Consider the following 13865-nt stretch of genomic DNA (forward strand, 5'->3'; position numbering starts at 1 on the left):
ATTCAATCCTTTTATTTGTTTAAAATATATTTAATCATTTTAATTTTTTGTGTGGTGTTACATATCGAACCCAGGGCCTCTTTCTTGCATGCTAGGCAAGTGCTTATCCCCTGAGCTACATCCCCAGCCCTATTCAAATATTCTATCATGTACCAAGTATTTAACAGTGAAACAAAACATTATCCTTTCATTGTACAATGAACAAACTGTGGCTTAGGAAGAGTACATAATTTACCTAAGGTACTATAGCTAGAAAGACGTATCAGCTAAAATCCAAATTCACATCTGAGCAATGGCTCTTATTCTATATTACACAAATTAACAACTAAACTGCTGGTTTATAATGAACCAAAAATTGGCTTATGGTTTTACACTGCCCACAAGGGGGCAATAATACTGAAAAATCTCTTAAATAGTGAAGTAATGTCTTGGGTTGCATTACAAAAACCTTAAAATGGATGTAGTGGTGTGTACCTGTAATCCGAGTCTTTGGAAATCTTGAGTCAGGAGGAGGGCAGGTTCATGGCAAGCCTCACCAACTTAGGCCTCTTTCAAAAGTTATAAATAGGGGTGAAGGTGTAGTTCAGAGATAGAATATCTCTGGATTTGATCCCCAGCAACACACACACACACACACACACACACACACACACACACACACACACACCTTTATTTTCTAGATCTTGAGAAACACAAAAAACTAAGCAACTTTCTAAACTATTTACCAACAAATAGTAATCACTAGGACAGTAACAGTCTAAGAAACCTAATGATTTCTCAAGACCTTGTATTCATTCAGTTTAAATTATATAAAATGTCAAGGTTATATATATCAACATAGAATAAATTAAACTCTTCAGGTAAAACTATGAAATATAAAATACCTTCTTCATCTTCCCACTCTAGATCTAAGGATGTGCTGTCATCATTTCCACTAGTTGATTTAGTTTTGGTCATTAAGTCACAGCTGCTTTCTGTATTTGGTGTCAATACTGTGGCATCTGATGAGAGTCCTAGAATATATACCAAATTACCAAATACAATTAAATGTTGTCACTTGTGCTCTTTCACCACAACCAGCATTTTCTTTTGCAACAATTATCTCTACAAATATTACTATTTTCCAAACTTAAAAATAATTATTTTCTGTTAGGAATAGTATAAAGAACTTAAAGAACTTCTTTATTTGCTTTGTAAGCACAACAAGCATCATATTTATTTTGTTTTGTTTTTGTGGTGCTGGGGACTGAACCTAGGGGCATTCTACTGTGGAGCCAACACTCCCAGTCCTATTTATTTTAAAACACGGTGCACTGGCCGCAAATCTGCCTTCTGAGGACTGGAATGGTGTGTGCCACCATACTTGGTACAAATTTAAATTAATTATAAACTGTTCAAAATGATGAACTGTAGGTAATGTTTCTATTGGTAATTACAAAGGAGGAACAAAAACAAATAATATAACACAAAAAAGGTTACCTATATTTTTAAGAGTTTTGACTTTTGAAACTCGAGGAAACATTTTATTCTTATAAATTATTTTGTAATATATATAAAATATAAACTTGTAATATATATAAAATAAAAACTATTTCTTCTACTTTCTCTTTCTTTTCTGGGGAAAAGGGATGTGGGATCAGAAAAGAAATGCAAAAGGAGTGCTTGACTTCCTGTGTGGATATACAGAAATAGCCTGAAATTTTTCTTTGCTCCAACTCCTTTTTAAAAGAGAAAAATTGAGAAACTATAAAAACAGCCAAGATGTCCACCAACAGATGAATGGATTACAAAACTATGGGATATGTACACATGGAATTTTATTTGAAAGTAGATGGAACTGGAGTACATTATGCTAAGTGAGATTAGTCAGACACAAAAAGTAAAAAATTGGATGCTTTCCCTAATATGAGAAAACTAGAGAGAAAATGGATCCTAGAACTCTAGATGAAGAAGGAAAAACCTTAAATGAGCAAATAAGGGGATCTGACAGTGATAGGAGGGGGAAAGAGGGAAATTCCCTAATGTACATGATGTACATTCATACACATATCCAAGTCAATCACTAAGCCAAACATAAGAATGAGGGAGGGGGGAGGGATGGGGAGGAATTGTGGAAGGGCCAAACGAGTGATGCATGCATGTATTCTTCTACCATCTTGTACCACATTAAGATGTATGACTACAGCACACCAATAAAAAATAAATTAAAAATAAAATAAAAGAGAAAGTATAGGTGTCGGGTATGGTGGTGCATGCTCGTAATCCCAGCATTCAGGAGGTTGAGACTGGAGGACTGCGGTTTGCCAAAAGCCTTAGCTATTTAGCGAGTCCCTTCACAACACAGTGAGACCCTGTTTCAAAATTAAAAAAGAACTAAAAAATAGGCCTGGGGGTATAGTTTGTAGGTACAGTGTTCCTGGTTTCTATCCCCAGTACTGCAAACAAAACAAAACAAAACAAAAAGAACACAAAAAACACAAAAGTATAGTATAGAAAAAAAAGCCAACTATGTTTTATGTAGCACAAAGTTAATTAAAAATGTACACAGAATATTTTAAAAGACTTACTACTACTTCGAAAAACTTCATACTGTGACTTTATATTTCTCAAACAAGATTCAAAGTCGTCTTCTGGTCCTGAACTGTAATAAAAGTGAGTTTTTAAAATATTCATAGGAGATACAACAGAAGGAACGCTTAAGTTAATGATGACACCTTGATTTGAACCATATTCACAAATTCATAACTGCTATACAATCAGAATAATCTAATGAAAATAGGTCTTAATTTTCTTAATGCTAGCATATAATTGAAAGACATAAAATTTGGCTAATTCTGAAATCAAATCTCCCAAAACTTAGTTACATGTTTATAATAATGAAGCATGAATAAGCAGGCTATTTGTGAAAGGCAACACTGAAATGTTTGTTCCAAAAAGTAATCACACATTACCTTTATTATAAGAAAAGAAAGGGGGTAAGGAAAATACAAACAAGTAAGGTTTTAAATAACTTACTCAAAGGCATTCAGTTATCACATACCACTTTCCTTATGGAAGATGTGATTTTTCTTAAAAAATTCATTTAAGTCAATTTAAATAAATGGCCACTTTCCAGCTTTAAGGAAAGGAAATATGTGCCACTATTTACCTTTGATAGTCTCCACTGTTGGAAGGATGGTATCGCTGCACAACTCTCTGCCTTTCTTGCTTTAGAAACACAATATAATACAAAATCACTCTGTTGTAAAGTTATGTTAAAACCACTCATGCAATGCCGAAAAGTATTATTTCCTGGTTTCTAAAAAGAAAAACTTTAAGTTATTTTGTTGAAATCTTTTCCTTTCACTTCATCACTCCTCACTTATACATAAGAAATAGATTTATCAGGCCTGGCTAAGTTGACTCATAAATAATAAAGGTGAATGATTCCCTAGGACTCACAAGATTTAGAAGGCCTGTCAGAGATGGCACTCTGCAGCTCATCAGCTGTGTATCCCTGGTGCGGCCTTTCCTTCTGCTGCTTCTGTTTAACCATCTGGTATTACATATGGTTATGTTATAGCCCTGGCAAACTCAGGATTACCATGAAAAGCAAAAGAACTGGTACATGTATGTGTATGTTTGCTTGTCAGTGTATGTTATGGAGATTATGTATTCCTATCACAAATATTTAGTCAGAGAGGGAATACCCAGAGAACTCAGAAAATCACCCAAATGGATGCTGCACATAGAATGCTTTAGTCTCTAAAAGGAAGGCAGAAAGTAGAGAATTTATTGTGAGCGCCTATAACCACAAAACCACTTCTATTTCTCAGAAGGTGAAAAAGATACTTTCTCATACAATTTAGTCTACTGACATCTACTCAGAGAGAGAGGAGGGAGAGAGGACAGAGTTCACATAGAAATCACATGACAATATGATAGACATTCTTTTAGTTCCTCTAAGTTTCAGTGTATGACTGATCTTTGTACTACTTTAATTAGCACTGGAGTAGTGAATCCATACAGCAAAATATGGAGGAAGACACTAAGAAGTACAGTGGCTTATCACTGCTCTGTTTGAACTCTGGCTCTGCCATGATGGGCTACAGGATCTCAAGATAGCTGTTTAACATGTGTCCCTCAGGTTCCCTATCTGTAAAATGGGGGTTAAAAAACTACCTTTTTTTCTGTAACTGCCATGAAGATTAAACACGAGGAAGCTACTTACAGCACTTCCTGACACTTAGCTAGGGCTCCACAGCATCAGCTACTTATAGTGTCAGGCACTGTGACAATGTCATACCAGCATGGCACCCAAAACACGGTAAATCTGTTCCTTTTCTGATAATGTGTCAAAGAGACTTAATTCTCATTCTTTCAAAGATACAAGAATATAGATGAAAAGTAAACAATATTGCTATAGAGAAAAAAATCATACAGCTTTATCTGATTTAAAGTATAAGAAATTTTAACAGTTCAAGAAATTGTTTACAAAAAGTCACAAAAATATACTACTAAATGCTTTGTAAAATATATCAAGACTAGTTTTGAAATGTTTTCACTTTAAAAGTATATTTACTTTTCCAAAAGAACACTCAATTTTGGAGCACGAAAATTCAATTTTAGGATGAACAAGAATTAGCTTCTGTTAATCTAAAGCTAAACAGCATTCAGTAGCAAGCACATAACTGTTATTTTTAAGCAGTTAAAGATCAACTAATTTGCCTTTGTAATTCCTAAGGATATGCAATAGTAAATACAACTGTTGTTAAATAAGAAGCCTTTGATTCTAGGGGAAAAAAAGGTGCCAACTCAGATTTTTTCAGAGAAAATAAGGAGAAAAGCAACCCTAATATACGTTGGGGTCTTTTCCCCTCACCTCCAAGAGCTTTCGCTGCTTTGCTGCCCTGGCTGCTTCACGCTGTGCAGCGTATAAAGCTTCTTCTTCTAGTCTTAACTTCTCTTCTTGTAAGGCTAACTGTACATGAACAAAACGATAAGGATTAACAAAAATCAGAACCTGTCTAACTGCTCTAAAAATAAAATGTTTCTATCTACGAAATAAAAATAAATTATTAAAAAGAATTGATTCCTATAAAACATATCAAAAATTGATATTTTTGTGATAGTTCATTTCATTTTCTCCTTTTATAGACTAACCCAGATGATATGAAAGACACAATGGCATTCTTTAGAAATTGAGTTCCAAAAAATTAGCATCTAATTTGTAAAGATACAGATCTGTTTACTGCACTAGAACATGTAACCATCTTCATTTTCAGCCATCATTCTAACACTTATCCACCTGAGTAGTTTAATGTTTTGACTCTCCTAAGTCAAGTATCTTTAAAAGCAAAGCCAATCACATCACTGTCTACCAAAGTGAACTAAGCTTTCACAAAATTCATGTCTCTTTATCTGACATCAATGCATATGTCTTAATTTTACTATTAAGCTATTCAAAACTTACATTCAATTTTCTTCTTACAATTCATAATAACATACATGCTGCTTTAGTGATAGCTACTGCATTTCAAATCCAAGTTAAAAATCAAATTTCAACATATTTTAGATTAATATTAACATCTGCTGTGTTGTTAGTGCATTTGAAATCATTATCTGGCACTAAACAAATTTTTAAAATGTACAATGGAATATAACTAATTCCATTTAGGTTAGTGATAGTACAACCATAATTATAGGCTGTGTCTATAAATATATTAGATAAATATAATATTATGACTATTAGAAATATTTGTTTCACTGAGAACAAATAAACCCAAGACAAAAACTTAAGTACAACTTACTGTGAAACAGAACAATTTTTAAGAAGTTGTTTTTAAACAAAAAGGTGTATGTTTTTGCTAGCATACTATTTGTGAATGAAAAAACAATTGTTATGAAAATGTGCTATCTTCATATTTTGGTGCATTTTCATGTCTGATAAATTAAACCAGACTAAAAAAATTGTAAGAGGCTAGAATAATTATTTACTTTGGAATTATTTTTATCTTTATATACCTAAATATAGGTTCATTGACTACTATCCCATATAAACCTGAGCTTTTATGATACTACAAATTTAAGCAACATGAAGACTTTACCTCTCTTTGGATTTTTTTATCAAGATCTTTCTGTTTTTCAGCAATAGAATCATAATGTCTCTCTCGTAGGTCAACAATTTCTTCCTCAGTAAGAGGCCTATAGGAAAAAATGGAGGAAGGGAAAAAAAAGAAGAAAAAATTTCAAAAAGTCAGCGAAATTCTGGAATCTTGTCAAAATGTACTAAAGCAATATGATACAACTTTTAATTGTTAAGAATAAAAAGTACACATTCTAACACTATATTCTGGTATGCAAGTTGAATACGATGATACAGTACTAGAGTATGTTTCTGCTCTAGACACCTTGTATAAGATGTGAACATCCCCGACCTTTCCACAGGCTCCATTCCAGCCAGGTGACCTATGGATATATACCCTGGCCCTACTCCACACTGTTCATCATAAAATATAAACAAGAATATACTATACCCTGATCTCAGCCCTCATACATCCTGAATTCTTAGTCTTCCTAATTATCCCTCTCAATCCTTCTGTCTTCCCCAGGCATAGCTAACCAATAAATCTTCTGGCTTCACTTCCGCTTACAATGGGAACCTCATGACAGATCTGAACTACTTTCTTACAACACACTTCTGGCACTCTTATACCACATTCACTCAAGATAACTCATATTCTGGCCCTGGATCATTTGCAGGATTAGCTCTTTCTTCTGTGAGCAGCTACAGAAACTCTAAAGTCACTGGCCCGTACCCCTAAAGCAAGTCCTTTTACTTATACAGGGTCAACTCTCTCTCTTATCATATGTTAATTATGCAAAATCTTTACAGACTCCATAAGTTTCTTATTCAAACTGTTTTCTCTTAATGAGTAATTCACTCTACTTCCACATCTTTGCTTACTTAAGAATGACCTCTGTGTTCTTTCCCCATCCTCTAAAGAGTTAGTGTTCCTCAACCTGCTCAAGGTCAAACATTACCCTTATACTCTTGACTCATTCATCACTTATACCACCTCCCTGTCTTGGCTCTAGAAGTCCTTAGGACCCTGCTCTATCAATTAGCACCTGTCCCCTTTATCTGTTTTCAATTTTCTTCCATGAGAAGGAGGAAGAAAGTAGAGAAAAACCTTAATTTGACTTGTGTTTACCGCTAGCTACTGCTTCCTCTCTTCTTCCTTTTGGAACCATAATTCCTGAAGTTAAACTTAAAATGTCCACAGTTAGGACAGCCAGCACTTAACTTGTTCTGGGCTTTCTTCTAAGTGCTTCACACATATTAACTGACTTTGATCTTAACAATATTAAAAGTGTACCAGTATTGGGAATGGACTAGAAAGATTTGAGAAAGCTCTGATTATTAATACATTTCAAAAATTGGTGAAAGGACTTGGTTTATGCCAAAAAAACCAGGCAACTATTCCAATGTAAATTAACCTAGTTAAAGGTAATTAGCAAGTCCATAGGAGAGGGAAACTAGGACTTCCTCATTCTCATTCTAAAGAGGTTTACATAATAATTGGATAATCTAGCTAAGATGGGAGGAGGGGTCTACCTTCAACCATGACCTTCGACCATGACCTTTGGAAAGTACACCTTGGCAGGAAAGTAAGGGGAGGAACCTGACAGGGTAAGGGGAGGTATCTTACAGGGACTTTTACTAAGTAAGAATTACGTGAACAAGATGGAGGTCATGTGTATAAAAAGTCTGTTCTGTGCTTTGTATTTCGGTGAATACGTTTGAACCACCCCCTCATGTTACCCTTAGGTACGTGAGGCTGTAACTGTCTTCTGTATTTCTAATCTTTTTAATAAACTTCTTTAAATCTTCAGCAAGAGTCTGGGCTAATGTGTATTTATCCTTAGCTGAGGACAAGAACCCACACCTTTTTAAATCTTTTTTTCTTTTTGTGGTGTTTTTGGGGAATTATTCCCAGGGGTCTAATAAAGATCCCTGGGGACGGTTCCCCCAGATGGTAACCCTCACTCCAAAACCGTAACAAAAAGGTAGATACAAAGATTATATATGAGAGAAATGAGATGAAGACAGGTTAAGAGAATGCCCAAGTGACACTGTATGCAGCAAGTAGCAACCCAGCTAGTCTAGCTCCTTGCTTTCAATGGTTTCAGGTCCACACCTGACTTATCAACTCACTGCAGTCTACCTCATTCCAAGCTAGAACTCTTTGCTAGCATTCTTGCTGCCATCACTCCAAGAAAGCTAGCAAAGGTAACTAATGCGTCTATGTTGCCAAATGCAATAGACAAGGGGCTCCTAGCATGTTTCTTAACTGTTATTTTATTATTTTTCTTATCTTATTCTTAAATGTTATCCATGAAATCTATTTCCCAGAGCAGGGTATTCTTTCTTCTAGTGTACAGACCATTTCTGTTTTTTAAATCCCAGTGTTTAGCACAGTTCCTGGCCTTTGTGAGGTGTTTAAATGTCTACCAAACTTAGAAAAGGCAGGAAGCACATATTCAAATATGAACTAACAGATGCTTGTTTTTGAAGTGGTGCATATTAAAAACTATTTAAATATAGTATCAAAGTTCTATTTACTATTGAAAGATATAAAAATCTTTTGATTAATAGACTGAGTTTTAGAATAAGAGAAAAGGAGAGATAAAGTTGAAAAGTTCAGTAATGTACTTATCAATATTAATTTTTTTTTTTTTTTACGTGCCAGGGGATGGAACCCAGGGGCATTCGACCTCCAAGCTACACCACTGTCCTATTTTTTATTCTTTATTTTGAAACAGGGTCTTATTAAGTTGCAGAGGGCCTCACTAAGTAGCCGAGGCTGTCTAAGAATTGTGATCTTCCAGTCTCAGTCTCCTGAATGCTGCGATTACAAGCATGCACCACCATGCCCGGCTGTTAAATGATTTTTAAAAAAGTAAAAAATATATAATGTAGGTCCAATAGGGAAGTACCCAAACACTGATATTCATTAAATTTTTTAATATTCAAAACAAATTTTTGAGACTATATTATTTGACTTAATCTCAGAGAGAAAACTAAGGTTTGGAAAGATAAACTGTTCAATGTCTCAGAGCAAGTGAATGATAAAAGCCTGATTTCATAAGAATCTCCTGTAGTTCACACAGAAGTGTTTATTTTTTTAAAAAGTCTTACCTATGACTGCTTCCTGGGCTCTCCCCCTGTACAGAAATTAATTAAACAATTAAAGAACTTTCATTTCTATTTTAGGTAAGCCAATAAAATTTTCATTTAATCACTATTTTCTACTTACCTTTTTTTTTTTGTCACAGTAAGTACATTTCATTATTAAAAGTGTTTGAAATGCTAGGTGTGGTGGTGTATGGTTGCAATCCCAGCACATGGGAGACTGAGATAGAAGGATCACAGGTTCATGGCCAGCCTCAGCAACTTAGTGTGGCCCTCAACAACTTAAGAGACCCTATTTCAAAATAAAAAATAGGGCTGGGGGTGTAGCTCAGGTAGAATGCCTCTGGGTTCAACCCCCAGTACTCCCCCTCACAAAAGTGTTTAAACAAGAATTTTCAAAATTCAAAGGCAAAATTTAGTTTAATATTTAATTATGTAACAACCATTTGCTGGCTATGTTTTCTCTCTCTCTCTCTCTCTCACACACACACACACACACACACACACACACACACACACACTCTTAGTGGTACTGGAGACCACTAAGGGGGTATTCAACCCCTAAGCCACACCCCTAGCCTCATTTTTTTTACCTTGAACAGGTTCTCACTAAATTGCTCAGGCTGGCCTTGAACCTGCAATCCTCTTGTTTGTTGCAGCCTAACAAATACTGGGATTACAGTTGTGGATCGCCACTCCCAGTGTCTAACAATATTTGTTAGATACTAAATGAACGCCTGCAGCCCAAGGCTCTCTAGGTCCTCACCATTTATAGTTGATCTTCATTTTTCCAATTCTAAATCTGTAAATTTACCTACTTGCTCAAATGTATTTGTAACCCCTAAATCAATACTCTATACTTTCTTGCCATTAGAATACATGTGCAGAGCAGCAAAAAACTTGGGTTGACCAATAATGTACATTCCAAGCCAAGGTAAAATGGGTGCTGCTCATTCCTTTCATTTCTGCTCTCATGCTGTGAAAAGTGCCTTTATATGATCTATTTAGTGCCACCTTGCTTGCATTTTGTGCTTGCATTTTGTTTGTGGTTTCAGTGTTTAAAATGACCTGTCAGCGCTGAAGTACTATACGTATTAAGTATTAGTATTTCTTACTTTTTTCTCTTTTTTTTTTTTTGGTGGTACTGGGGATTGATTGAATCCCAGGGCACTCTACCCCTAAATTACACTCCAGCCCCATTTTATCTTTTTAAATTTTGAAACAGGATCTTGCTAAGTTACCAGCACTGGTGCTGGCCTTGAACGTGAGATCTTCCAGTCTCAGCTTCCCATGTACTAGGATTACAAGCATGCCCCTCCCAGTACTTGGGAGGTTGACATAGGAGGTCACAGGTTCAAGGCTGGCGCTAGTGCTGCTAACTTAGGGAGACCCAGTTTCAAAATAAAAAATAAAACAGGCTGGGAATATGGCATAACTCAGAGGTAGAATACTGCTGAGTTAGATACCTAGTTCTGGAAAAGTAAATGTGTGTGTTTATGTGTGTATATATGTATGTGTGTATATGTTAATAATAGGAGTAATATTCTAAATAATTCAAATTAGGAAATAGCACTATAAAACAGTGGCATTCAACTAAACTGAAAAGGAAATGAGAGGATAATTAGTTTACAATTAGCTTAGTGAACTAGAAATCAGCACACAAACTAAAACTCTTCTAACAATAGCTGTGCTGAAGAAATATATACCACATTTTAGTGATTCTAAAGTGTACTTTTGTTTTTCCTATTTTAACATCCCGTACTTAACATGCATCATTACTATCAAGTTACAGTAAAATGTTTGTGTTTTAAATATATATGGATTGATAGCCATTTGAAAGAAAAAAATGTTTTATTGCTAATATTATTTAACAAGAATAAACAAAAAAAAAGTACCTTAAGAAAACAAGATGAAATCACAAGGTTTTTATTGTGGTACTGGGGACTGAACTAAGTGGTGTTTTATTTACCTCTGAGCTACACCCCCAGCCCTATTTTATTTTTTATTTTGAAATAGGGTATCACTAAGTTGCTGAGGCTGGCCTCAAACCTGTCTTAGCCTCCCAAGTACTGAGATCATAGGCATATACCAACACGCCTGGCCACAAGTTCTTTTGAAATGGTATGTAATACTGAGATGAACTACTCTGAAGGCTGAAAGAATTCTTACTCGTAAAAAGCTTTAAAAATGCTGTGTCCAGTATTTGCTTAACTTTTTAAAAGGAAAAGACATGTCCAAAGATGAAAGTAACATTTGAGAAGAGAAGGATATTAGGTTCAATGAAACTTCCAGGTATTATTTTATTGGTAAAACAAAAGGCTAAGAGAGTTTCAAAAATGTGTCCTACTAAAATGATAAATGTGTTTTTTTTATAAAGGATTTATACCCAAATTAATTTAGGAAATACTTAATTCAATAATCTTAAATGATTTTAACAATAGTTCTCTTCAGAACTTTTATTATGCTAATCCATCTTGAGACTTACACTTTATACATACTTTGGGGAATACTGGGCTAAAAAATAATTTAAAATTTTTAAAAAAGACATGATACCATTTCTGTTTCCCCATTTCCTTAGAAAATTAAAAAGGACTGACAGAGCCTGCAGTGCTCTTGTAGTTTTTAACCAATTTTAGAGACATGGAAATTAGGCTCCAAAGGAACCGCCCCCCCCAAGTTTACATAAACTCTTATAATTACTTCCCTCCCCACCCCGTCAACATGCTGGGAATTGAACCCAGGGGCACTCTACCTTTGAGTTATATCCCACGCCTTATTTTATTTTTCATCTGGAAATAGGGTCTCACTAAGTTGCAGAGGACCTCACATTGCTGAGGTTGGCCTCAAATCTGTGATTCTCTGTCTTAGCCTCCTGATTGCTAGGATTACAAGTGTTCACTACCATGCCTGGCTTAAAACTAAAGCTTTTTAAAAAATATAGTTGTACATAAGAACTATACACCATAGTTGCTGATTCTAAAGTGCACTTTATTTCACCATATTTTAGTATTTCTATCCTCAGGATGCAGCTTAAAATTGACTGAATTTTAGATGAAATGAGATGCTGAGAATCAATATGAAGAAAAACTATTAAGAGTTAATGGTAAAATCAGAAATTAATAATAAAGTGAACATGCATAAATTCTACCCTCAGAAACCCATTAAAAACTATGGTTAAAGTTCCATTCTAGACTGCTGAAGTATGCTATTGAAAAAAAAAAAGGTTAGAAATATCCATTTTTGAAGTTTCTTGAATTCTGCAGGAGGCTTTAAGACCTTTATGTGTTTTTGTTTTATATACATATATAGTAGAAATTTTGAATTCTTTGCCAATATATGTAAAAGAAGGAAAGAGTACAGAAGGGATAAAAAAGCAAAAATAAAAATTCTAAAATAAATATTTAAAAGTAACTTAGAACTAATGAGATGATTAATGAGAGTAACAAATATGAGTTTATACTACTATAGAAATACTTACTTCATCGCTTTCTACTAGATTCTCAAACTAAAAAAAATAGAAGAAAAGAAGTTAGGAAAGATATTTGTCTAAAGTACACATCTCACAAGAAATTGTTAATTTTCACTTTAAAAATAATACTTTCATATTTATGAGATATCAAGTGCCTTTTTATATATCAGCTCATTTAATACATTCAACAGTCCTACAAAATGGCCAAGTACATTTATTATTTCGCATTTGACTTCATAGATGAAAAATTTTATCTCTGCTTTATTTCTACATAAGGCAGAAACTATATTTATAAGCTAAATCTTTCACCTGAGGTGAATATGGGTTTATTTATTTTCAAGACATAGTCTTGCTTGTTGCCCACGCTATTCTGCAACATGATTTGCCTGTCTCAGGCCTTCCAAGTAGCTGGGATTACAGGGTGTGTGCCCAACTTCATATAGATATTTTAAGCCCATATTACCAGAATTTTCAACTTTAGTTAAGAACAAGTTATTCAATGCCATAAAAGAATTACTCAAAAAAAAAAAAAAAAAAAAGGAACTGAAAAGATACCTAAATAAGAATTTCTCTAAAGGTCTATATTTATTCACATTTATTCATATAATTATTTATTGAAAATCTACTAGATGGTAGTCACCATCCCCAAACAATGTTGTTTTTTTTGGGTGGTACTGGGGTTGCTGGAAACACTTCTACATCCGGGCTACACTCTCAGACCTCTTTTATATATTTATTTGGAAACAGGGTCTCTTACACCAGCGCGGCTGGCTTCGAACTTGCGTGATCCTCTTATCTCTGCCTCCCAAGCGTGGAGATTACAAGAGTGTGCCACCACGCCTGGCTAACAATGTTTTTTTGAGATGGGAATGTGGACAATTATAATGGGAGGAATGCTACTGTCAAATTATCTTATGGAAGTCATTACTATTATATTATTAAAAGTATTTATATTTTAAATACAAATAACTTGATAAATAACTGCTTGAAAGAAAAATGTTTTAGTGTTACTGTTTTGTTTAAAGATGAAGAAAAATGAATTCAAAAGGTTTAGGAAATAAAAAAATCTAAAGGGATAACAAGCTATTCAAAATTATCTTTAGCTCATTTTTCTTTCATACTCGTTTGTGTTTTCTGATAAGAAACATATTCATAGTTTACATGTTTCCTTGTAGAAGGCAGTGAAATAGTTTTTTTAAGCATTGGAGCAATGTAGTTTTG

General features: G+C 34.4%; 1 protein-coding gene across 3 annotated transcripts in view; it reads right to left on the reverse strand.

The window, feature by feature from the left end:
- AP1AR (adaptor related protein complex 1 associated regulatory protein) overlaps positions 1-13865 on the reverse strand; it is a gene marked incomplete at both ends in the record, with an annotated part of 47790 nt that overhangs the window by 10375 nt on the left and 23550 nt on the right. Inside the window, 7 exons of one of the 3 annotated variants that reach the window (XM_080697897.1) lie at positions 885-1013; positions 2568-2641; positions 3149-3207; positions 4862-4960; positions 6087-6183; positions 9182-9207; positions 12654-12680. In XM_080697897.1, coding sequence (XP_080554023.1) covers positions 885-1013; positions 2568-2641; positions 3149-3207; positions 4862-4960; positions 6087-6183; positions 9182-9207; positions 12654-12680 — 511 coding nt within the window. The remainder of the gene's footprint in view (positions 1-884; positions 1014-2567; positions 2642-3148; positions 3208-4861; positions 4961-6086; positions 6184-9181; positions 9208-12653; positions 12681-13865) is intronic. The other 2 variants (XM_080697898.1, XM_080697899.1) reach the window with 2 other exon arrangements.

Source organism: Muscardinus avellanarius (assembly GCF_963383645.1).
Source record: "Muscardinus avellanarius genome assembly, chromosome: 6".
NCBI classification, from domain to species: domain Eukaryota; kingdom Metazoa; phylum Chordata; class Mammalia; order Rodentia; family Gliridae; genus Muscardinus; species Muscardinus avellanarius.